Source organism: Otolemur garnettii, unplaced genomic scaffold (genome assembly GCF_000181295.1).
Source record: "Otolemur garnettii isolate 467f Iridium unplaced genomic scaffold, OtoGar3 scaffold00033, whole genome shotgun sequence".
NCBI classification, from domain to species: Eukaryota; Metazoa; Chordata; class Mammalia; order Primates; family Galagidae; genus Otolemur; species Otolemur garnettii.
In genome coordinates this window covers 16905729-16930646 of record NW_003852428.1, presented here as the reverse complement: position 1 = coordinate 16930646, position 24918 = coordinate 16905729, and the positions used below count along the sequence as shown (strand labels likewise).

Below are 24918 nucleotides of genomic sequence, written 5' to 3'. Positions count from 1 at the left end.
TGGACAGATAGACAGACAGATGATGGATGAATGGACGGATGGATGGATGGGTAGATAGGTAAATGATGGATGGACAGAGGGATGGATAGATAGATAGATAGATGTGGATAGATAGATAGATAAAAATAAATAAATTGGTAAAATGTCACTTTTGGTGCAGTGTAGCGGGCTCCAAAGTACTCTAATTCCTTCTAGCAAGTACAAAATGCTTACTCCTTATGCCAAAGCAGTCACTCAGAGAAACCTGAGCAGCATCTTAGTGGGGTACATGGAAAGCTTTCAGACTCACATAAATTGTGCTTGCAGCTTTAACTGCTTCTTTAGAGGTACTTTCATCTCGTGTGTCACTTTTGTCTGATTTTGAGTGCACTGCTGTGTCATCTTAGTGCCTCAATGCCCCCTCTGCCAACCACTTCTGTCGTTTTACTTTAAAACCAACCTTACTGCTAGTTTATTAAAATAAAAAGATCCAAGCCCAGTGTGGTGGCTCACACCTGCAATCCCAGCACTTTGGGAGGCTGAGTCAGGAAGATTGCTTAAGGCCAGGAGTTCAAGGACAGCCTGGGCAACAAAACAAGAATCTGTCCCTTAATATATATATATATGTTTTGTTTTGTTTTCCAAGGGAGAGAGCTTTTGTAGTAAGTATAAGATTTCTGTTTCTCCACAGTGTGGAAAACTTGACATTAACATAATATTTTAAATATAAACAAACTTTTTTTAATTTTTAATTTTAATTTTTTGTTGTTGTAATTTTTTGACTAGGGCTGAGTTCGAACCCGCCCTCGGTATATGGGACCTGCGCCACAGGCACCGCCTATAAACAAACTTTTTTTTTTTCTGGTTTTTTGTTTTTGCAGTTTTTGGTTGGGGGCTGGGTTTGAACCTACCACCACCAGCTTATGGGGCTGGCGCCCGACTCCTTTGAGCCACAGACACCACCCAAAACAAACTTTTTAAACACCTTTTTTTGCAGTCTTTAAAAAATGCCTCACTACATGAGATAAAAATAAATACCACACTGAAGAAGGAAGAATGTTTTTTTTTTTAATGCATCATGCACTTTGAATCAAGTGTAATTGATAAATGACTATGGTTCTTTCAAGTTTCAAAACGTGGGTATTTTTTAAATTCCCATTTGTGCATGAAAGGCCACCTGGGTGCATGTGTGTCTGCGTGTCGTCTTTATGTCTTTATTCTGTCCTGTCAGTATAATTAACTGAACCAACACAACAAAGAAAAAACCTGTAGTTAACCCTTCTTTGCATTTATTTGTCAATAAGTTACTATCTGTGTAAGATACACTCTCGCTATTCAGCCCTTCCATTACAGGAAGATTCATTCAAAACTATGGCATTATATTAAATTATTTATTCATTGGAGGCAGAAAATGATGCAATGATCAAAAAGACTCCTTGTGGGTAATTGGGCCTTTCAATTTCCCCGATGTGAATAACTAGTTTTAAAAGATATCGTATTTTAACATATTATAAACCATGAACACACCGTTTTTACCAGCAGGCACTATCTTAATTAAATGGTATCAAAATGAACTCTTCTCTAAATATAATGAATGGCATTCTCCCAGTACAAGGCAGATTCCAAATGAAAAAAAATCCATAATTTTATAATGATGACTTAATTACATAATTTGTGGCAGGGAAAAACTAATTTACTGATACTAAAAGCAAACTGGCACAAAGGAGCACTGCTTTTATATGCAAATCATCAAACAATACAGTGTTTCTCCTGCTCTATTTTTCATTTTATTTATCATTTATATTCTACTTTCATCTTCCAAAAAACAATTCCCCCTGCTGTTCTTCATTAGCATGACTTGGTGCAAAGCTTCACTGGCACTCTGACTTGGAAGCCTTTGGTGTAGCTGGTTGCCTTTCTGAGGCTGGCCCTTTGTTTTTATTTGTTTGTTGCAAATCCAGGTCAGAGGGGGCCAGAAAGACCCTTCCTGGAACAGAGGGCTTAGTAGGGAGGGTGGGAGCTCTGTTTGAGAGATCTTTTGTGGTTTCATTTTGTTCTGTTTATTTTCTCTTTAAAACCTCCGCTCTCTGGCAGGACAAGATGCCTATTGTTTCTTTACCTCTGTGTCCTCTTGTAACAGAATGAATATTACTGTAGGTTAGACTTCTTGTGGAAGAACAAGTTCAATAAAGAGCGGGAGGAGATAGAGACCATGGAGAACCTGAACCGTGTGCTGCTGGAGAACGTGCTGCCCGCACACGTGGCCGAGCACTTCCTGGCCAGGAGCCTGAAGAATGAGGTCAGACCAGCCGGCCAGGGGCCGGGCCAGGGGTGGGAGCTGGGGGACGGGGCCAGGGGTGGGAGCTGGGGGACGGGGACGGGGACAGGACAGTAACAACCCCACTGAAAGCTCAGAGCTTCAGCAGTGACTTAGAGGCTGGGACACTTCACACGTCTGAGTGTTCAAAATGCCCATGACGAACTGAAATGTTTCAGTTTTTAGGAGCAATTGGTTGGTGATAGAGACATCAACTCAGGATCACCTCTAAAAGTTTGAGCATAGAGGTCATGGTTCTTAAAGAAGCTGTGAAGATGTGCCCACCATCTGATGAAGTTCTGAGGTCCATTATGAGGCCCTGGGGTCCCCAGTGTGTTCCTCAGCCTGGCCCCTTCCCTCTCCCTGGTATGGGAGGACGCCTGCAATAGAGGCCCAGACCCAGGGGTGGCATCCCCCCGGCCTGACAGCTTCCCTGAGAACCTTCTAAGGGTGTTAAAATTTCAAAGATATAAGACAGACTGTGAGGTCAGCAGGGGTCGGGGGTTACCTGCACAAGACTGACCAAAGGCTCAAGTTCATCCACTTGAATGGATCAAAATGGGCATCTCAGGGAGAGTACATGGGAAGGGAGCTTTAACTGGAGTTGAGAAGACTAGAGTGTCCTTTAAGTGCTGAAATGGCTTACAAAAGGAAAAGAAACATCCTGAAATTCCTCAATAGTGCTGGACTGCAAGAGCAAGCAGACATATCCGCAATCGGACTTAATTTAGGAACTGTATGTGTGGCCCCACTGTGTGCACAGGCCTGGGCTCTGTCTTGTGCAGACATGTATGTGGTGTGATCCCTGTTTTTAGGAAACTCCCTGAGGTTTGGGAGTGGCAGGGGAAGGAAGTGGATGAACTTACTACCCAGTGGGCTCAAGCCTGGTGACACTGGGGTACAGAGCCACCTTGAGGGAGAAGGCTCTGAACAGACTTCCTGCAGGGTGCGTCAGCATTTAGAGTCCAGCTCCAGGTGGTAGAGGACATGGGGGGCACTACTGCTCGTCCTTGCTAGAAGCGTGCAGGCCACAGTGAGCCTTTCGGGTCTTGGAGCCAGTCTGAGTGATACAGAGCTCTCTCCTGCCTGCTCCTACACTCAGTAGGTTGCTGAGCACCCTCCTTTTCTGTAGGTTATGGGACATGAACTCACACTACTAGGGACCCATCTGCTCTCCTTAGCAGGACCTCCTGGGGTCTGTATGTTTAGCTGTCGGCTCAGATTCTACATTCAGCCACTCCGTGTTGCCCCGAGTTGCTGAGATGAGTGGGGCAGACATGGCCACATCTTCCCAGGTACCTCCAGGGCATGGGATCCTATGTAAAGATGGGAGTCTAGAAAGGCTGCCAGGAGGAAGTGGCTTCTGAATCTGAAAAGAACATTCCAGAAACTAGCGGGGAGATGGCCAGGGAGGTAAAAGGACAGGTAGAGAACATTCAGACTCTGGCTTTCCTGCCTGAAGAGGAAGCAGAGCTCAGTTTCGGGACCTGTCAGACTCCCACTTGCCCCAGTGGCCCATACTCCCTAACAGGCATGCTTAGGGCCCTCTACACTGAGACCCTGCATGTCATTCGAGTTGAACTCCCTAGCTGTGACCAGACAGAGCTCAGGAGGGGAGAACAAGGGCACTGAATCTGAAATTGGGGACGTCACCCCAAACTGGAGATGATCACACACAGCTCCCAGGCTACTGCGTCTGTGTTGAGAGCACCACCAGAACTTTCTACAGCTGGAATAGTCCGAATTGTACTGCCAACTTCCATTGGTTGGGATAGATTTTAAGGGTGGTGGCTACTCAAGCTGCCTCTGTTAGACTTGGCTGGGGAGTAGAACATTAAAGAAGGTCCCAGGGCCCACCACGCTTGGGGCAGGCCTGTACTGCCCACTCAAAGGCCCTGCACTCTCCCCAGGGCCGGTTTGCTCTCCGGCTGCTAAAGATCAATGCGGGGAGATGCTGTTGGCTGCAGTCCCCTCCCTGGGGGAAAGCACAGCCCTGAAACAGAGCCCACCATGAAGAGCTGAACAGAGATGGCTAACAAGACAGAGATGGTTAACAAGCCGCCTGGGCTCTGAGAGTTCCCTCAGCTAGTTTCAGTAAGGGAGGGTGTTTGTTTTGTTTCATTTTGTTTCTTTCTGGAAACACACAGCAAGGCTGTTACAAAGAGACTCATCTGAGTGCATAAACCATGGCAAGGTCCTGCCTCTTCCTTCCAGGGACTTCTGTGCAGTCAGACCGTCCTGGCCTGGACTGGCTTCTTCCCCAGACAGAAGAACCCATTTCCTTGACCTCAAGATGTCACTGTAACTTGTGATCCTGGGCCAGGCAGGACTGACCATGTGTAGCCTTTCACAGTGCTGGGCCATGCTTTCTAAGAGTGTAGCCATCATCAAGGTTTCTGTCCCCTCTGTGGCAGCATTACCACACTGGGGCCCCTGCTTGAGCTCTCCCTTCCTGAGGCTTCTCCGGAGGAAGGGCCACCCCTCACTGAGCATCCATCCCGGCAGTGGGATCATTTCCATGGACTCCAGACCAGGCAGGGCAGAGTGTGCCAACACTGCGGACCCAGAGAGGTCCCTGCAGCCCGGAGCAGTGCTTCCTAAAGTGAAGGGCCATCCACAGCACCTCCTGGTCCCCACAGGAGCCCCCCTCCATCCCCAGAAGCAGAGCCCCTCCCCCAGCCCTGGTACTTCCTTGCCTGGAGTGGGATGGGGATAGGAGGGAGCTCAGCCTCTGTCCTCTCAGGGACTATTACTAATATAGAACCAGTAACTCAGAGGCAGCTCTTAGAACTGTGCCTGGCACACTGTAAACACCCAGTCTTCACTACTGTCAGGCAGAGTGTCAAACTCATGTACAACTTGAGAATCACTACCCCTGGGAATTTACCAAAGCTTTCAGGGAAGCCTTCTTGCCCCACGCCTTTAGAGCCTGAATAAAGTGGAAAGCAAACCCCATGGGATCATTTTGCTCCCATGCCTGGCACTAGAGGATAAGCAATGTGGGCCCCATCTACCCCGACTCCCTGTCAGTGGGGCAGGTGGCCTGCATGGTGCCTCGCTTGCCACCCCTGAATGCGAAGGGTCCAGAAAGGTCTTAGTGTGTGGGGAGGAGGTAGTGGCCGTCAGCCCTGCCACAGAGGTCCTGGTGGTGTCCATCTCCACTGAGCTCCCAGTGATGCAGCTCTGTGAGTCCTTTGGAAATAATAGTGAGAGACTAGACTTTGGCAAAAACAAACACAGCCATACCTTGGTGCAAGTTCAGTTCCTAACCATCCAAATGACGCGATTATCACAGTAAAGCAAGTCGCACAGATGTTTTGGGTTCCCAGTGCATATAAAAGCTGTGTGTGTACTGCAGTCTATTAAGTGTACAACAGCATTATATCTAAAAACTGCACAAACCTTAATTAAAAAATACTTTACTGCTGGAAAGTGCTGACAGGGAGATTTGAAATGACCACATGCTGTGGTAAAAATGGCACCAGTTTGTGAAAAACAAAGCATCTGCGAAGTGCAATGAAGTGAGGGATGTCTGCAGCCGAAAAAATCAAATGAAACAGGGTGGAACCTGAGGTCGTGCTTCATTTCCCTGCGTGAGATCAGCTTACACTGGCATCATTTCTGACACAAGTAGTGAAATACGTCGGGATCGGCACCACCTCCCCGTGTGATTATAGCTGTGAAAATAAACAACCTCCTGGACTAAAGCGGCCAAGCTGGGCTCTGGAGAAACGGCGGAGGCAGCTCTGTTCTCTACAGCAGGGCCTGTGAAGGATGAGGGCCTATGAGTCGGGGCGTGGGGACAAGGGTTCTTCAGGTATCTGCCACTCCATCATCTGGAACAATCCTTGGCAGCACAGCACAGCTTACACCATGACCCACATTGACAAAGAGCTTGCCGTTTTTATTCTCTGGCCCGCTGCATCGATGTACAAAGGAAATTAACTCCCTGCAGAAATAGGAAGTCGAGAAGGATTCAGTCACCATAAGAATCAATTCCAAAACTTCTCTTCTGATGAAAACGTGCTCTCTGTGCCTGTGCTGTGCTCCAGGCGTGCCGACACAGGGCTGGCTCTGCAGAGCCTCTTCCTTCCTTTCCCTGGGCTTTTGTTTTACTTAAAACTTCCAGATGTTTCTCCATCAGCTGTTAACTCTCATGGCCAGACTCAGCCCATACACCACTCAGGCTCCTCAAGAGGGCTCAGTGCACCCAGATGGGAGCGTCTCTGTGTTAGGAAGCCTGCTCTCTGCCTCTGTATAGCACCTCTGATGGGCATCAGAGCTAGCTCTCAACATTTGCAGGGAGCACTGCATTTTGTCACCAAATAGGACCTTTGGGATTTTGAGCCAGGCAGCCTCATTCACAGAGAGCCAAGGCTTAATCAAAACAAGCCTTGGGAGCCACAGATACCACCATAGACATTTCAGTCATACACCGTGAGAGCCTGCCCAGTGACCACCAGACAGTTCTCAGAGCTGCTCCTTCTCGGTAGCTGTTGTGGGCTGGCACACCCTTGGGGGTTCAAGAAATGCTCCTGTGTTATCTAACTGTACTCCCCTGGATAAAGTAGGCATTGCGAGTATGTGGGGACACAGGTGCTTAATGGTGCCCACTTAGGTCAATGAGGAACAGGTGCAAGATTGGACACTTTTTTTTACACACCTGGGTCAGTAAGGGAGCGAGAGCGCCAGTCTGGAAGGTTGGACACCTGAGCCTGAGCATCAGTGGAAGCTCTGAATGTCTTCTAGAATGTACCACCACCCCCTGCCCCCCGCTGGCAGCCTGGTGAGAGCCGCAGACATCCCTGCACCAGGGCGCACACAGGCCTGATCACCCCTTGCCATATATTCTCTGTATTTACTTGGTCACTCCAAGTAGACGCTCCTAGGTGAGGGCTTGTCTGTCCCTGCTTCTCTAACACCTGGCAAGAAACCTGGCAAGCTGCAGGCCTGCAACATGGGGGCATGACAGGGTGTCAAGATGAATTTGGCCTGTGACACACAGTTGCTCCATACGCCAGAGGCAGCACTTGACAGTGTGCAGAGCTTACAGATGCCTTCCTTGAAAACCAGTTACAGGACTCTTGGCCCGTGTGGAGCTTAAGAATTGGCCAGAAGCCTGGAGTTTGGAAGAGAGTTTGGACTGAATGTAGTGGGAATGAGCCCCTTCCCCAGGGGGAAGGTGGGGATCCCCCTCACTCTAGCCTAGCAAACAGACCAGAACTGCTCAACCTGTAAGGTGCCCCCCAGTGTGTGTCTCTGAGTGGTCCTGGGAAGCACCCCCACTGGAGGACACAGATGGCACAGGGTCCTGACACTGGCAAACACCGAGGGCAATGACCGGTGAGACATCGGGGCCCACAGAGCTGGGGCGTGTGGCTGGGTGCAGCCGGACAGTCAATGTTGTGGACGGCAGGGGATGGGTGTTGCTCAGCCACTAAAAGGAAAGGAGAATTGGCCCAGAGCTGTTTTAGGTCCTGGCTTACAAAGCTGCCTGGGGCGGGGGTGGGGGTGAAAGCAGAAAAGCCCGAACAACTTGGGAGCCTGGATCTGAGAGGATGGCTATGGGGGGGGGGGGGGGGGGGGGGGGGGGGGGGGGGGGGGGGGGGGGGGGGGGGGGGGGGGGGGGGGGTGCGCGTGGTGTGGCCGCGGGAAACTCAGGGATGGGTGAAGTGGCAGCAGGTCTGAGGGAAACCTGTGAACACAGCAGAGGAGGAGAGGCAGGTCCGCGTGCCCAGAGACGGGTACCGCTGACAGAAAAGCGTCCTGCCCTGTCAGTCGCTCCTTTCTTCCCCCACCCTCTGCTCCAGATGCAAGAGAGAGGCACAAGCTGGGGCCCCTTTCCACACCCTGCCATGACCCCACCTGGGGACAGGCAAAGCCCCCCTCTCTCCCAGGATCAGAGTTTTCACTGCTCCTTGGACTGAGCACTCTCACTGCCACACGAGAGCCCTGGAGGCCCAGGAGTGACATGAAGATCCTGAGGTCATCCCAGGCTTTCATCCCGGAGAGGAGAGAAGGAGCGATGTACTAAAGCAACAGGGGCAGTGGCACATTTTGTGATCACTTTTGTATCCCCAGAGCCTGCTCAGCAGAAGGGTCACCTGTGGATAACTGTTGAGGTGACACCTACGCTCACTTCCAATCCTGAAGCCCAGTGACACTTTGGCACAGCTATGTACTGGCCAAGGCCCACCTTTCTAAACCCCTGGGTTCCAAAATCTCCTCAAAGGCTGCCCACCTCCCCACCCCAAGCCCTAGATCAGCAGTTCTCAACCTGGGGGTGGTGACCCACAGGAACCGTATTAAAGGGCCGCAGCACTAGGAAGGTTGAGAACCACTGCCTTAGATCCTCTGAGGAATAAGACAAGCTCAGGTCATCTACGCAGCAGCCCAATCCAAGACCTGAGGGAGCCTCTGATGAGCTTAGGGTGTGACTCCAAACCCACCCGTCTCACTGGCTCTGAAGAATTTGGGAGGCATCGAAGTTCTCTGAGTTTTCAAGCAGGATTATGAAACCCCAGAATCCCAGGACTACTGATCTGAGCTCCCCCGGGTGTTTCCCCAAAGGCTCCGTGTTGCAGCTCAGCCAAGGTGGGAGGGTGAGCAATTTGCAGTCCACGCCCCTGCCCCCCCCCCAGCTGTACTCACTGCCCTCAGGGACTGCCGAAATTGGTCCTGGCTCTTCCCTTGCCCAGCTCTGCTGAGCCCCATCTCCCTATTTAGTCTGTTGTTCTTCATCAAGGCGACACAGAACACCCCATGGAGCTTGTCCGGGTGTTGTCCATGCTTGGGGCCCACCTAGGGGATGAGGTTCGGTTGGTCAGTGGGAGGCCCAGGCAATTGAGTCTCCCATGCACCCTATTTTTGAGTCCTGTAGAATAAGATGAAGTGTCAGCTCCAAACTGCCAGTCAGTTCCATCTTGGGTTTCATTGTCTCCCACTCCAGACACCCTCAAAGACTCCACAGGAAAAGAGAAAGGAAAGTGACAGGGCCTGCAAGTCCCCTGGTGTCCCAGATCAACAGCACAGCCCAGGGTTGTCTCAAGACTCAGGATAAAGTATACAGTGTGGCATTTACAAGCATGGGCTCGCATTGGACTTGGTACTTCAGTCTTCAACAAGGAATTGTCTCCTCTGGGCCTTGGCGTGTTTACGTGTAGATGGAGAGCTGAACGGTGGCTGCCTCATGGAGGGCAGTCTGGGGAGCTGATGCGTGTGGTGTTTTCAGAGGCAGCGTCCTGTCATGCGGCAGGCACCCACTCAGGATCTGGCTGTTCTCGGGCTTATTCTTGTCATCACTGTCTTTCCCCCAAGGGTCGATGTCAGCACACACTGGGGAACGGCAGGTCACAGGAAACATGTCCTTGCCTGGCTCCATGTGCCCTTTTCCCCAGGAGCTAGGAAATCGGTGAAGTTTACGTTGCTCTGGTAAAACTGACATTTTTAACTGCAACAGGCTGCTAGGGGCTTACCTCCTTCCTATTACCCGGACCCCGTGGCCGTGATCAGGATACTGGGGATTAACCTTAGCAACTGTGCATGTCACAGGTTGCCTACCAAGGACATGAGTCTTCACAAAAGCGACTTGATGGAGACAGAATGTACAGATTTTCACAGGCCAACTCGACCATACTGAGCGCAGAGTTGAAAGGAAAACCTTGATTTACTGTTCACATATTTTGTATAGATTTCAAAGTAGCAGTGGGCGTCATTATGGGGTGATCAACCCTGAGAACAAGAAGAAAACTAGCTTCCCTCCATTGGGTCACCATGATCCTGGTGTGTTTGTGATGGAAACTCTCTGAGGAAGGATTCCTCTGAGGGGCTCCCAAACGTTGGAGAGAGAGCTGGTTATGAAGTACTTACTCTGTGCTAAGGGATTCATCTAAGTGCCCCAAAAAGCAGAGCACACTGATAATGTTCATGTAGAATGGGTTCCCTCGCCCTGCCAGGCTTCCTGGATGCACCGGCTGCCAGAAGTTTTCCTCCACTCGGAGGTCAGCCATCCTGTTCCACAGGACTCTCCCCACCTCCCTGGGGGAGGGAGCATCTCCCAGGGTGCACTGCACCCACAGTGGCACCTGCCCATTTCGTGCCAGGCCTGGGGAGGGCAGGACTAGCCTCTGTGTCCACCTAACAACCCTTCCTTTCTGAAACCTTCATTGAACTTAAAAGTGTCACTATGTATTAGGAAAGTAATGGCAACACCTGTAGGTTGTGTTTATAAGACGTTGCCGTTTTACTCATGTCTGTGGATGAAGAACTATGAGTCTCTTTATTTGAAAACAAAAGGACATCCCTTGTAAATTTTTTTTCTTTTTGAGACAGAGTCTCGCTATGTCACCCTCCCTAGAGTACTGTGGCATCACAGCTCACAGCAACCTCCAACTCTTGGGCTTAAGCGATTCTCTTGCCTCAGCCTCCTGAGTAGCTGGGACTACAGGCGCCACCACAACGCCTGGCTATGTTTTGGTTGCTGTTGTCTTTGTTCTTTAGCACTCCGGGGCCAGGCTTGAACCCACTGCCTCTGTGTATGTGGCTGGTGCCCTACGCACTGAGCTACAGGCGCCAAGCCCCACATAAATATGGTTGGTGTCTAATAGAATGTGAATAAGTAGCTGAGGAGTTTCAGTGATTCTTTCTGGTGTGAGTAAGGAAGTAACTTGATAAGTTTTGTCTGTTCCTCTCGGAAAATGCAAAAGAAGAAAATTCATAAAGACCCCCATCCAAAGAGCATGTCCATCACAAGGTATTTAGGACGAACTAGTAGTTTGGGAAATCATTTTGTTTCCCTTTGTTTAAAGCATACTTCTTACTAAGCCAAAACACTGTGGTCTCTTGTAACTGTCAGGTAGCAGTGACAGGTTAATTCCAGGACACCTCCTCCTCTTCACTGGAAGCAGAGGTGGGAATCTCGGTTGGCTCCTTAGAAGCTTCCGCTCCCACCCTGGGGGGCAGTGGCAGCACTTGCCGTGGGCCAGGGCTGGGGGTGGGGCCAGTGGACTGGGGCACTTGGCTGATTTCTTGGTCACTCCTGACATAAACCAACAAGTTCACTTGGAGTGTTTTTGATTACGGGGTCTCCTGGTGCTCAACCTTGCTTCTCCCCCGTGCAGGATCTGTACCACCAGTCCTATGACTGTGTCTGCGTCATGTTCGCCTCCATCCCAGACTTCAAGGAGTTCTACACTGAATCGGATGTGAACAAGGAAGGGTTGGAATGCCTACGGCTCCTGAACGAGATCATCGCGGACTTTGACGATGTAGGTCCTGAGAGTTACCTGTGGAGGCAGGAGCCCCAGCCCACACCTCAGGATGCCTGTGCATTCAGAGTTAATTCTGTATCACCTCATAGCTTTTAAAACTTCTCTTGTGGAGTAATTTCTGTTGGCTAGCATGAAAGCCTCTGGCTATATTCAGGTCCCTGACTAATTCTGGGGAGATGAAAACCACTTTTTTTTCTTCTTGAGACAGCATCTCACCCCGTCACCCAGACTAGAGTGCTGTGGCATCAACCTAGATCACAGCAACCTCCGACTTCTGGGCTCAAGTGATCCTCCTGCCTCAGTCTCCTAAGTAGCTGGAACTACAAGTGTGCACCATAATGCCCATTTAGTTTTTGTATCTTTAGTAGAGATAGGTTCTTATTCTTGCTCAGCTGGTCTCAAACTCCAGAGTTCAAGAGGTGTGTCCACCCACTTCAGCCCCCCAGAGTGCTGTGATTACAGGCTTGAGTCACTGCACCTCACCCCACAGTGTATTTTTAAAGCTGATATGACTGCTAGGAATAGCTACAAAAATCTGTTAAATCAAACATATATCCATTGTACTAGTGAATTTTATACAAATTCTTCAATTCCAGGGAAAGTTCTGGTCTATACGTTTATATATAAAAAGTTATGAATTATATAAATAATAGATTTTTGGCACATCTGTGCATACTTCAAAGTCTTTGTCGATTATCAACTAGAACTATGCATGGATGACACATTTATTATTGGAAAAGTAATAATGTGTGTGGGACAATACATCATATTTTAGAAGGGACAAAGCATATGGTTTTGAATTTAGAATAGGTATAAAGTTCAGCTTTCTACATAGAGAATAATGTGTTCTATTCTCTGCTGAGAACAAACGCACCCTTGGCTTTCAGGATATTGCAGCTACACTACTCTCGTCATTGTCATGCAAAGTAGAGGAACATTGACACCTGGGAGCACATGTTCATCATGATTCACGAATCGTGAAGTACCATGACAAGATGATGTAACATGAGGGTTTCAGGACAACCTCGAACGTGTCCTGTGGGCCATGTGCCTTTTGTCCTACACCATTGTCACCCTGAAGACACTAGCTCTTCCTGGGGAGGTCACAAAAAGCAGATTTCCACTGTCATCCCAGGTTCATAGTGAAAACCAGTGTGCCAGTAAATAAAGGCCCCCCAGTACTGAGGGGTGAGTGACAGTGGACGTATGGATGGGTGCCCACCTATCTTAAATTCTTTGACATGTAACCCTGAAAAAAATCTCCCCAGACAGGCAAGAACAATGCCTCTGGCATCCAGTGGGTACCACGTGAGTCCTGCCCCCCCCCCAGCACATACGGAAGCTTCCAGAGCTGCCCTCGCTCACTCACTCCCCCGTTCCTCTTTCCTACAGTCATTGCTCTTGTTCTTACCTTTTCTCTTCTCCCATCCAACGGCCTAAAGGAGTGGAAGGGAAGAGTCAAGTGGGCAGCTGGTAACTGGAACCCAAATAAGACGTGTTAGGCAGAGGCTGGTGGAAGGAGCCGTTCCCGATCTCCATTCCCTTCATGTCAGGCACTCAGAGGGCAAAGCCAGTTTCAGTGCTAATAAATGGTCGTAAATCACCCTGACATGCAGGGAAGACCTCACTCCTTGAATTTTGCATTTATGCCTTTCAAACCCATAGTGGGAGAATTTATTTGAGGCCATTATTATTTGCATCCTAACTTATCTTGGTTCCTTCACTAGCAAAGTTTGAAAGGCAATTTGCACTCATTGGAAGTAAATCATCATGCTGTATTTCCTCCCAAGGCCACACTCTATGAAATGCATAAAGGTTCCTGTGCAGCAAACCCCAAGGTGGAAGGGGGCTTAAGCAATGGTTGGAACAAGTCTCACTGGCGTTGCCGTGAACTAGAATTGAGGCGTGTCTCTGGAAGGTGCTCAGCTTCAGGGCAGCGCCAGCTGCATAACCGGATGGTTGTCTTGGTTTCACAGCTGCTGTCCAAGCCAAAGTTCAGTGGAGTTGAAAAGATCAAGACCATCGGCAGCACATACATGGCAGCGACGGGTCTGAGCGCCGTGCCCAGCCAGGAGCACACCCAGGTGAGACCCAAGCCCCAGGCAGCCTCAGTGCTGCCCACAGTCAACACCAGGGGTCAGAACAGCCCTGCAGTAACCCGTGAACTCTGGAATGTACAACCTAAAGCTCAGGGGTAAAGGTCCCATGAGAAAAGATGAGCATTCATGAGGCTTCTTAGGGTCTGAGAGTCAGTTCACAACTCCTTCTGCTGGTGAACAGGAACAAAAAACAGCAGTCAGGAGCTGCTTGATGCCAGATAAATATCTGAGGAAGTAGATGCTGCAAACTGTTTCTTTAAAGGAGACCCATTAAGAATGGCTCTAGGTCTTTTGATTTCAAACAACGGGGTCAAAATACAAGTTAGCTGCATAGAAATTTGGTTGAAAGGGTTTTGGGCAAAATTGCACATCTTCAATCAACTGGAGTTTTTTCTTCTGCGTTCTATGTCTGTTCTGTGTGTGTTACTTGTGTAATAAGACTCCACCCCATCCCCTCACCCCCCGCCCCTCCGGACTGTGGCCTTGACTGCAGGGTCTGCTCTGTGCTGAGTACAGGACAGGGGACTGTACATCCCCAGACCTGGCTTTCTGTAGGAAGGCAGCTCCCAGAGAGAAGGAGGCTGAGCCCCACACCCACCTCTCAAGGCAGGAGTCGGGGGGAGGTAGGAGCAGTGATTTTCAACTGGTGAGAGGAACGTAGATATGCAGCAAAAATTTTTAAAGAACCTTAATTAAACTATTTTCTAAAGAACATCAAAGCACAATAAGCATACTCCTTTTTTACTCTTTTTTATTAATTGACACAATTTAAATGTGCCACAGAAGTTTAGCTATAGAGCTATAGATTCAAGTGTGCCCAGAGATTAAAAAAAAAAAAAAGTTGAAAAACTCCTGCTAGAGGGACAGCAGAGCCCCCTCCTCGGGAACATCAGGACAGGGGGCATGTTTCCCTCTGAAAATTCAAGGGCAAAGGATGGAAGGTGGACGGTCCAGCTCACGATGCAACTCTACTGTCTCTGCAGGTGAATGGGGTAGTATGTCTTCTCTTGGTTCTCCTCTTCAGGTGGTTGGTTTCAGACTATTATCTTTAATGGGCATGTATTACTTTAATAATAAAGAAAAGAAACATATAGTAAAAAAAAAGAAAAGCAAGAAAACCTTACAAGAACCTTACTCTTGGATTCTAGTAACACCCTCTCAAGTCATCTTGGAGCCTGAGGCAAAGGGAAAAACAGGATCCTCCTATAAGTGGTGATATAATGTTCTGGGGGAAAAAAATGACCATTTAAAAAAACCACGAAACCATGTACATAGGGACAGACATTTTTCTTTTTTGCCTCAGGCTCCATGATTCCCAGCACAGCACCGTCAGAACTGTCTCAGCGCTCCCCGTCTGCCATAACAAAATGCCACAGACTGCTTGCTGAAACAGTGGGAGTGTTTTCCCCTTGGTTCTGGAGGCTGGGGAGTCCCAGGTCATGCAGCTGGTGTCTGGGGAGGGCTCTCTTCCCAGCTTGTAGATGGCTGCCGCCTTGCTGGGTCCTCACATGGCAGGGATAGCTGGTGTCCTCTCCCCTTGTGTAAGGGCCCCAGTTCCATAGGACCAGGCCCCACCCTCCCACCCAGCATGCCTGCCTGTGTCTCTGACCCTGGTGGGCACCCTCTGCCACCCTCCACACCCAGTGTGCTTACCTGTCCCCCCAACTCTGGCTCTGCTTCCACCAGAACCTGGTCTCCTGGATCTTCAGGAAAGTCTCCAGGGCTGTCCCTCCTCCATAGTCCTGCCTTCTGGACTGACGGTCCTTACCAACTGTGTTTATTTTCCCCCTTCTACTTTGGCCCTAGCACTCCTCAATCCTACATCTCAGTACTGTTGCCAGGACTTTAATGATCAAAAAACACTTCCAAACTGGAATTCCAAATCTAATTGTGTCCTGTGAGCATTCATTTTCCATGTCCTGTCTGTGACTTGCTGTGGCCTTTGCCCAGAAATCCTCCCTGAGCATAGGAGCCCTGGCTTGTGTGACCACAGTCTGCAGCTGCTCACAGGTTTCCCCAACCCTCTCCTCTGTACCAGGTTCTCCCCTGAGACTTTATCCACCCCTGTGCACACGGGTCCCCACCAAAGCTGTTATCCGCCACCCTAACTCCTGGGCCCAGCTTATATGTCACTTGCAGCCTCCTGTAGACACCCTGCTTCCTAACACTGCTGTCATTTTTTTTCTTGTCCTCCTCACTCCCAAACAGATTGCCAGTCTCCTTCTCCTGCCCTGCCCCGCCCCACTCTCCCCCACAGTCTCTGCACCAGGCCTCAGTGATGGCTGTGCTGCTGTGCAGACCAAGTCAGTTCTATCCGCATCCTCTCCCGAGGGGCGCACCCACTGCCCACAGCACCAGCACCCATGGTAGTTGTCACTGTGGTTTCCAGGGTACCCCAAACCTACTATGTCTCAAAGGATGTGGCTGGAAATCCCAGTCTCCACTGGTTTTCCCAGGTGGTCCTGCTACCCAGTCAGGGAGCCTTTCTGAACCTCCCCCATCATCAGGGCCAGGCTCCAACTTCCATAGAAGGCTTTTTGTGCCCCAACCTGAGGAGCTTTGCCTCAGTGGGCCTCCTGGGTCCAGATCTTATTTCCTTTCCTCACTATCTGCTACCTCTCATTTTCAACTTTCTTGGAAATGTGTGTATGTTTCTTAGCCACCATCCAGATGATGGCCAGTGCCTCCTCTTAGGCGGTAACCCCCAAAGTCCCAGCAGGGGCCTTCATGTAGCCATTACACAGGGTTGCTCTTGCAGTGACTCAGTGGTGCCCACCCCTCCTCCCTAGCCACTGCTCAGCTTCCTTTACTCAGATTTGCAAACCTGTCACTCCTAGTGCAAACCGTTTTTTCCCTGACATTTTTGAATGCCTACTAAGTGCCTCCTCAGCCTTTACCATAAGCCTACGAGGTAAAAGCCACTGCTAATGCGGGTTTTGCAGATGGTCCCAGGGAGAAACAGCAACTACAGAGCAGAGTGAAAGGCCTGCACATCCTGCGTGCACCTGAATGTCCAGAGTTCCCCATGGCAGCCGAGGGTGCTGCCTTTTGTCTCTCTAGTCCCTTCACCAGCCCCCTCCTGCCCTTTTCACACATGTGCCTCTGGGGTTGCATCAGTTCCTTGCAGCCCAGGAACCCTATCTCTCTGCCCTGAGCAACTGAATTTATCCTTGAACTGCTTACTGACTCCCACCCAGCCACCACAGTTAACATATGACCGTTTTCAGGACAAAGTTGAAAAAGCATGACTTTCAGATGAGTCTGCTTATAACTTAACAATCATAGTTCTTTCCTGCACTGCAGTCTCCTTGTGCATAAAATAGTGATCGTGTCCATTGCATGAGGCTGTTGGGAAGACCATGTTTAATATGCAAAATACGTAATAGATGCCATGGGCATAGTGGGCAATAAAAATGCTAATCATAATAAATAATACAGTTGTGGTTTGTACCCTGTTTGCATACTGGTACCATTGACCCTTCCAATAGCACTGAGATAAGGTTTGGGGATATAAATGAAATATGATGTGTCATCTTACCCGTGGAGGGAAATTCTACTCAACATGCCATGTGCTATTCGTGATTGAAGCATTTAATTAGATTCTCAGCAAGGTCATTCTAGAATTATTGTGCAGTGCAATGAAAGTATTCTGGAAGGAAAGTTCATTACATTTGACTGGAGAGAATAACATACTTTATAAATATCCCTGCTGATATTAGTTATTTTTATATGAAGTGAATGTCACTTTTGCCTTTTGAAGCCTACCCGAAATCATGAACTTAAACCTTTGCTTCTCTAGTTATAAACAAAATACTTTCTATTTACTGTTTAACCAAATCCTTTGTTTGGCAACAGAAGGTACTCAGTCTATAAAATGTATAGCGTGCCAAAGGATGAATGTGGTTTTCTTAAATCTCAAAGAGGCAATAAGTAATAGCCTTTCAAACTTTAGCTCTTCTTTGGAGTTGCCTTTGTGTTTTCCGTCTGCGGTAGCAACACACTTATCCATGGGGAAGATAACGCACAGGAGTTTATCCACACCTAACCAGGGCGGGGCTTTGTACCCAGCTCCGTTTTGCTTTATTTGTATGTTTTTAATGGAACAAAATGCATTTTAATTTTAAGTTTAAAGTCACATGGTGACTAAATGGTTACATTACATTTCAGAGATGATTGTTATTTTTAAAAGAAGCAGGCATTTGTCAAGAAATGAACGTGAGAATCGGCTTCCATTCCAACCCCATGCTTATCTTTCTGTGAACACACTCCCCGGGGACAAACCAGTCTGGGGTGGATTCAGCTTTAGCCGAAATGGGGAGCTTGCCCACCTTCATTTTTCCCTAAGGACCTCACTCTCTTCTGAGCCCGTGCTCACAGCCTCTGCCTGTTCATTTCTATGGCCTTTAGAGCAACCTGGTGGTTAGAGGTATGTTCTTGGAGAGTGTTATTTCACTAAGAATGATCATTGTTAGGTTCTCCTAAAAATTGGTGGGTTATCTCCCTCATCATCATTGCTGTTAATGACAGTCAACTGGAGCTTGGAAGCAGCTGCTCCATTCAGACAGGGCATGCCCGCCCCAGTTTGCCACAGTCCACACCACTCCCCACTGCCTCATTCCCTCTGCTGCAGTCCACAGTCTCACGTGCTCAACACCTGAGGGGCCACTCAAGGCGTATGGTAGGGGAATTCCTCCTTTGTGCCCTAATTATGAGCTAACTCTAATTTTAGCAATTATGTAAACAGTTTAATCTTTTCCAAACAAACTTTACTGGGAATTTAAATAAGTCAGAACCAGAGTGTAAGGAGGGAAACTCCCATTCAAGGTGTGCTGTAGGAAGCCATACCACTAGTTCTATTCACAATTTTGAATAGATTGATGCCCACTGGCAGGCACACTTAGGAAAAAAATAACTTGGATTTCTAGACCAAATAGTGGAAAGGGAAGAGTGGAGGAGCTTATCAAAGTATGATCCTGCTGCTCGTTCAGGTTTTTAAAACCTTTGTGTTATTGCTGCCCTTTTAATTATTTCATTTATTTTTTATTCAAAATTACTTTATTTAAATATTACTTAAAATAAATAAATTTTAAATAAAATATACCTGAACACATTCTGTGTCAGGTTTGAGGGTTGAAGGCAAGTTCAGAGCACCATCTGGCTGTTGCTGAGTCGGCCCCCTCCAGACGCAGCTGGGACGCCAGCGGGCCTTTCTCCACATGCCCCTCCCTGTATGTCCTGTGTCAGATCTGACTCCAGACTCTGGGAACGCCCTCTGGGGACCCTGAGATGCCCACACTCGCTCAGGTTCACCCAGTGTATTAGCAAAACCAAGCGGACTGATAAAGCCATCAGCAGGAAACGATTCCGCTCCACATGCCCTGAATCCAGCAGTCAGCTCCATGTCTGCTGGGGTGAGGAGCTGCCCAACCCGTGGTCAGGAATCCCACTTGGCTGTTAGGTCATCCCGCAGATGTTTTTCTTTACCCACTACCAGACCCCGGGTATGTGCTGATGACTGCCCTTGGAGTTTCACAGTCTGGGAATGAACAGGGAGTTCCCAAAGCAACTCCAATGTGAGAGGCTGGCAGAGGCTGGGAAGGTTAGAGGGATCCTGCCAAGCCTGCCAGACAGGCAGCGAGGGGTCCTTCTGAGATTTTCTGCTGCTGGCTTCATGGCAGCTAAGTGGTTCCCTGAAACTATTAACCCTACTTCCTTTGACTGGTAAGAGTAGGGAATAGTTCAGGTCTCTAATGAAATGAAAAGTAGTATCTCCAGGCTGTTTGTTTTTGTGCAAACATGAAAGCTATTAGGATGTGTTGTAAGTAGGGAAGAAATTCCTTCAACTTTCATGCTGTTTACAGGAAACTAAAAATGGGAAGAAAACGAACCATCCCTCTTCAGTATATTTTATCTCAGAAACACTTAAAATGTCACACACTCAGGTCGTTGTTAAAACTCTGAATCAATGTAGGAGGTTCTATGTGTAGAAAGAGCGAGAAATACCAAAGCAGTTTCTGACGTCTTCTCCCAGTCAAAGGGAGCAATATGCTTCTCTACACTCTCATGAAAGAGACTAAACATCCTGAGCCCCAGGGATGCAGGTTGAATGTGTTTTACCTATATCCATTCATTTAATCTTAACTGCAACCCAACTACATAGTTAGGTTTTGTCCCATTTCATGTTTTTGTTTTGTTTTGTTTTGAGACAGATTCTCACTTTCTTGCCCCCAGTAGAATGCTGTGGTATCATAGCTCACAGCAACCTCAAACTCTTGAGCTCAAGCTATCCTCTTGCCTCAGCCTCCCAAGAAGCTGGATTAAAGGCACCAGCCACAATGCCCTGCTAATTTTTAGAGACGGGGTCTCGCTTTTGCTCAGCCTGGTCTGGAACTCGTGAGCTCAAGTGATCCACCTGCCTTGGCCTCCTAGAGTGCTGGGATTACAAGCATGAGCCACAGCACCTGGCCCTTTGTCCCATTTCACCGGTAGGGAAACCAAGCCCCAGAGAAGGTAAGTAGGTCTGCCGGGGCCACACAGCTAATGATTGCAGAAGCTGGAGCCAAACCCAATTTTGCCTGACTCAGACAATATTTATCAAGCACTGTCTCCCAGGAGAGCTGTTTCTCACAGCATACAGCTTTCAATCTCTCTTGGAAGAGGAGTGACATTCCCTTAAAAAAACTGAGAAGTCTGATCAGATCTCCTAGGAGTGCCAGGCAGGAGAACAAAATGCTCTGTAGGTAACAATCCCAAATTCCTTTCAAAACAAGGGGGAATTTGAACACCAGGAGTTTTCTAGCATAGAACACAGTACCAGGCACACAGCAGGCAATTAATCAGGGATATTTATGAGTGGAAAAAAGAGAGGGCAGGGAACAGGAGAGGAGGATCATGTTAATTTTAGCCTTAAAACTTCAGTCGTTTCCAATCTCTTGGGATACAAAGGAATCTCAGCCAACATGCCTCTACTTAGCTGGTGAAACTTCCAAAGCAACCAGCTTATAAAATTCCTCCCAGAAAATGGAATGAGTGGTCTTGCTGTGTGTCTAGAAGTCAGTTAAATATGTGGAGATAGCTAACAGAAATGATTTGGATCATGGGAGAAACAGCTGCTTCATTCTGCTATCAAGTATTTATGAAGAGCTCAGCGATAAAGACTTTTTGAAATGAACTGAGTTCTTCTAGAGACTGAGCATAATTTTTTTTCCTAGGGTTTACTAAGCTCAAATGAGTTATTGACGTTGGATTTAAACCCCATTCCCAGAACTCAATCTCCTCTTTTATTACTGAGGTCACTTAAAGCCTCCAGTTTAAATCTACAGCCTGAAAACAGATTGGGCCATAATTTATCATGGAGTGGAGCTTGTCTGCTGCACCATGGGTTGGTAAAAAGCAAACCATTTCTCCCGTGGCAAATAACGTCCTTTTTACTACAACAGTTGTCATTTTTACTGCACGAGATTCTGCTTGCTGATTTAACAACTTGGGGTTCCTATTAAGGAGAAAGATGTTTTCCAACTGACTGCACAAACCTCCAAATCATATTTTCCCTGTAAATCAGGAGACAAAAAAAATATAGCCATCTGTTATGGAAAAGCCTAAGTGTTCTGAAGAAATGACGCTTGGCATATCCACCAGGGTTAGCCGGCCGTCTGCTTGGCGGTTCCAGTAGTTTAATTGCTTGCTTTTTCTCTCACAATTTTAAATTGGGGATTTACGGCAACAGTACTATTTCATTTATCTTGTTCTAGAATGATGTAATTCATATGAGGAAAGGAAGAAATCTTCCTCTCTTGACCAGAAATACATCTTCTCTGTTTGTTTATTATTTTGTGGAATGTTTCTCAACTGGAAGCAATTTCACTCCCATTTGTCAAAGACTGGAGACAGTTTAAGGGAGGTGATGCTACTGACATCTCGCAGGGAGAGGCCAGGGACACCCCTCCACGCAGACCACTCCCCAAGACAACCCAGCGATGCCAAGGTGGAGAAGCCCTGCGTGAGCGCATTCCCTCTCTGGTGTCCTTAGTCAAACGCTGTGCAGATCAGCTGAATAATCCTTTTTCTTTTCCTTTTCCTTTAGCTGTTTACCTGGGTTTTTCTCTCTAGGTCCAATGTCGCCATCTGCCTTCTCATTCATCCCTGTAGAACTCCTAAGAGCCAGTTTTTATCCCCACCCTCCACAGAGAACCCTCCCCCAAGGTCACCAGGGGCCTCCTCTTTGTCCCTGAGGCCTTTTTCAGTCTCTGATTTAGCTTTCTCTGGGATTCGGTGGAATTGAACATTTGTCCCAGAAGCCGTTATTAAGCACTTCTCCTAGGCCAGTACTTTATTCTGCTGTGGAGACAAAGATTAATGGAGCACAGTCCCTACTCTGGTGGGGCTTGTGAGCCAGTGGGGAGGCAGACTCCCAAAGCAGCAGAGAGTCATTTCAGTGCTGACACAGACGTCCCCACCGCAGGCCACCAATCCACGGCGGCCTGGATCTGCATTTCAGCTAAGCCTGCGAAGAATTTGGGATGGAAACTGTCTTCCAGAGTATTTCGGTGTGCCTAGTCATCAATCACTGGGGAAGCAGGAGCCTTTGGAACGTGTAAATTAATTGAATGAATTCTGTGTACATACGAATAGAGAATCTGTTTTTAAAACATAACTCAAAATATAAATATATTAAAAGATGAGTTTTAGAGTAAATATAAATATAATAAGTGCTATAAATTAATGCTAAATATAAACTGGTGACAGGAATAATACATAGAAATGAACTTCCCCCTTATCCCTGTTGGAAGCCTCAGGAGCACTTCTCTTCCAGCTCCGTAACGCTCTCATCCTCGTGGGACCACAGAGCCCGAGGATGAGCCAATGCAGGGAATTGTTCCCCCTACATGTTTGCCAGGGCTGCCAAGGCGAAGTGCCACGTTTTGGTGGTTTGAACTACAGAAATTGTTGTCTTACCATCTTGGAGGCCAGAAGCCCAGATCAAAGCTGGGCCACTTTGTTTCCTGCTGAGACTCACTCCTGGGCATGCAGGCTCTCTCTCCCCATCTTCACGTGGCCTCCCCATGTGTGTCTGTGTGCTAATCACCTCTCTGTATAAAGACTCCAGTCAGATGGATTAGGACCCACCAATACAAGCTCCTTTTACCTAACCACCCTTCAAAGACCCTCCCTCCAAATCTAGTCACACTCAGAGGTACTGGGTTAGGATGCCAACATAGGGACTTGGAGAGACACAATTCAGCCCTTAACATCCTCCCCCTCCAGGCATAAAAGGGCAGAAGGAGGAGAAGATCCCAAAGGAGGAAGTGATCTCAAAGGTGGAGGGGTTTCCAGAAGCAGGGAGAGCTGCAGCAAGAGAGAGTGGCCCCTGGGGAAGCAGGCAGGATGAGGAGGAACCACAGGACCCCCCACTGGGCAGTCTCAGCAGACAGCTCAGGTGGAGAGGGGCCCAGAGGAGCTCATCCTCCAGAGCCCAGCCCAGCAGGGAGGATGGCGTTGGGGTGGGGCGGCAAAGAGGGAGAGCTCACCTCCAAACCAGCTTTGGTTGGTAACTTCTGGACTAAAATAACGTAGGTTCTCCTTGGTCCACCTGCATGTCTCCAATCCCACATGCTGTTGGCCTGTGAGACTCCAGTGAGCTCTTCTGCTGTTCTGTACTTTCGTTTCCCACAGCAGTAGATACAGTGCTTCTGTAAGATGAGACTCACTTCTTACTAAATGCCTGCAGCGCCCTGCAGCAGGGTCCTTGGTCAGGTTGGGGCCGAGGCACGGCCTCTCTGTTGCTTGTACTCCAGCCCATCTGTCTGTTTGCCTGTCTGCAGCGCCCTGCAGCAGCGTCCTTGGTCAGGTTGGGGCCGAGGAGCGGCCTCTCTGTTGATTGTACTCCAGCCCATCTGTCTGTTTGCTGTCCGCAGGAGCCGGAGCGGCAGTACATGCACATCGGCACCATGGTGGAGTTCGCCTTTGCCCTGGTGGCCAAACTGGACGCCATCAACAAGCACTCGTTCAACGACTTCAAACTGCGAGTAGGTGGGTATGTCACACAGAGGTCTGGATCTCGGCCATGGTGAAGGCGTGGAACAGGGATGAAGCCAGGGCAGGTGCTGATGGTCCCTGAAGGCGGAGTGGAGCCGCTCCCAGTGTGTCCTTGGGGAGAGGACTGGATGAGGGAGGGACGGGCTTGGGGAGCTTCAAGCCCTGAAGGCATTTTTGCACAAATTAGAATAAAACACCCCTTTGGTTGGATCTGGGTTGCAGGAACTCAGTTTAGCAGGTAAAGCATGGGCTGCTTTCAGTCTGCACAGCCCTGTCTCTCCAGCCAAGGTCTCCTCTGCACGGCTCAGCCTTCACAGCCCGAGTCACTGATGGGTGTTAAGCCTGTCAGCTTATAGTTGCTGCGTTACCTCCTTGTGGACCTTAACAGTGAGCTAGGGCTGCCACCGACATGAGACACATCCAGATTTCAGAGGTGTAAAAAAGTTTTCTTAAAAAAAAACAAAAAAAGAAGAAGAAAACAAAAAAAGGAATCTTAGATTTGTTAAAATGCAGTCCCACCTTTCTGGGTTTGCAATTTGCAAGAACACATTTGTGTGGCCAGGTTCTGAAAGAGCAATAGCTTTTCAGCTTTACAGAAAAATTCCACTTTCTTTAAAATTAAAAAAAAAAAAAAGTAACCTTTATTTTGTTGGGGAAAAAGAATTTATGATTTCCAAGTTCTTATTGATTTTTTTTAGCATATTTCATTACTTGCTTTTTCTAGATTCTTGGTTTTAAAAATCTATGTTTTGAGCCATCCAGTTAGCACACAGCTTCTTCGTAACGTGTGCGGTCACTTGTTCCCATTCATGGTGGATAAGAGCTTCAGGCACCATTTTATGATTTTTTTGACAACACATTTTGCTTCTTCTGAAAGTTCGCCCCCATAAGAATAGTTCTTGTGACAAGTCCTATCTGAATGTTTTTTAACTTTCTCTTGCATACAGATTTCAATTTTAAAAAACAATCCTGATATTTAAAGCTATTTTCTTTCTTTCCTGTGGGTATGTTCTGATCTTAATTTAAACCCAGAAATATTTTACATCTCTGTAACAAACTCCCTTCTCTGCATGTGCTGTCAGCTGTCAGCATCTAATCATGTTTCTCTCTTACTTCTCACCTGTCTGTACAGTGAATATTTATCAGGGGCTCGACCTTACGCAAAGGTGACTCAGCTCAGAGGGGTAGGACCCAGCCCCGGCAACCTCTGGCCCTAGAG

The 24918-nt window shown here is 48.1% G+C and overlaps 1 protein-coding gene across 1 annotated transcript in view; it reads left to right on the top strand.

Annotated features, from left to right (window-relative positions):
* Positions 1–24918, top strand: part of ADCY2 (adenylate cyclase 2) — a 398303-nt gene that overhangs the window by 365742 nt on the left and 7643 nt on the right. Inside the window, 4 exon segments of the mRNA XM_003789554.2 lie at positions 2120–2278; positions 11416–11562; positions 13542–13649; positions 23579–23693. Coding sequence (XP_003789602.2) covers positions 2120–2278; positions 11416–11562; positions 13542–13649; positions 23579–23693 — 529 coding nt within the window.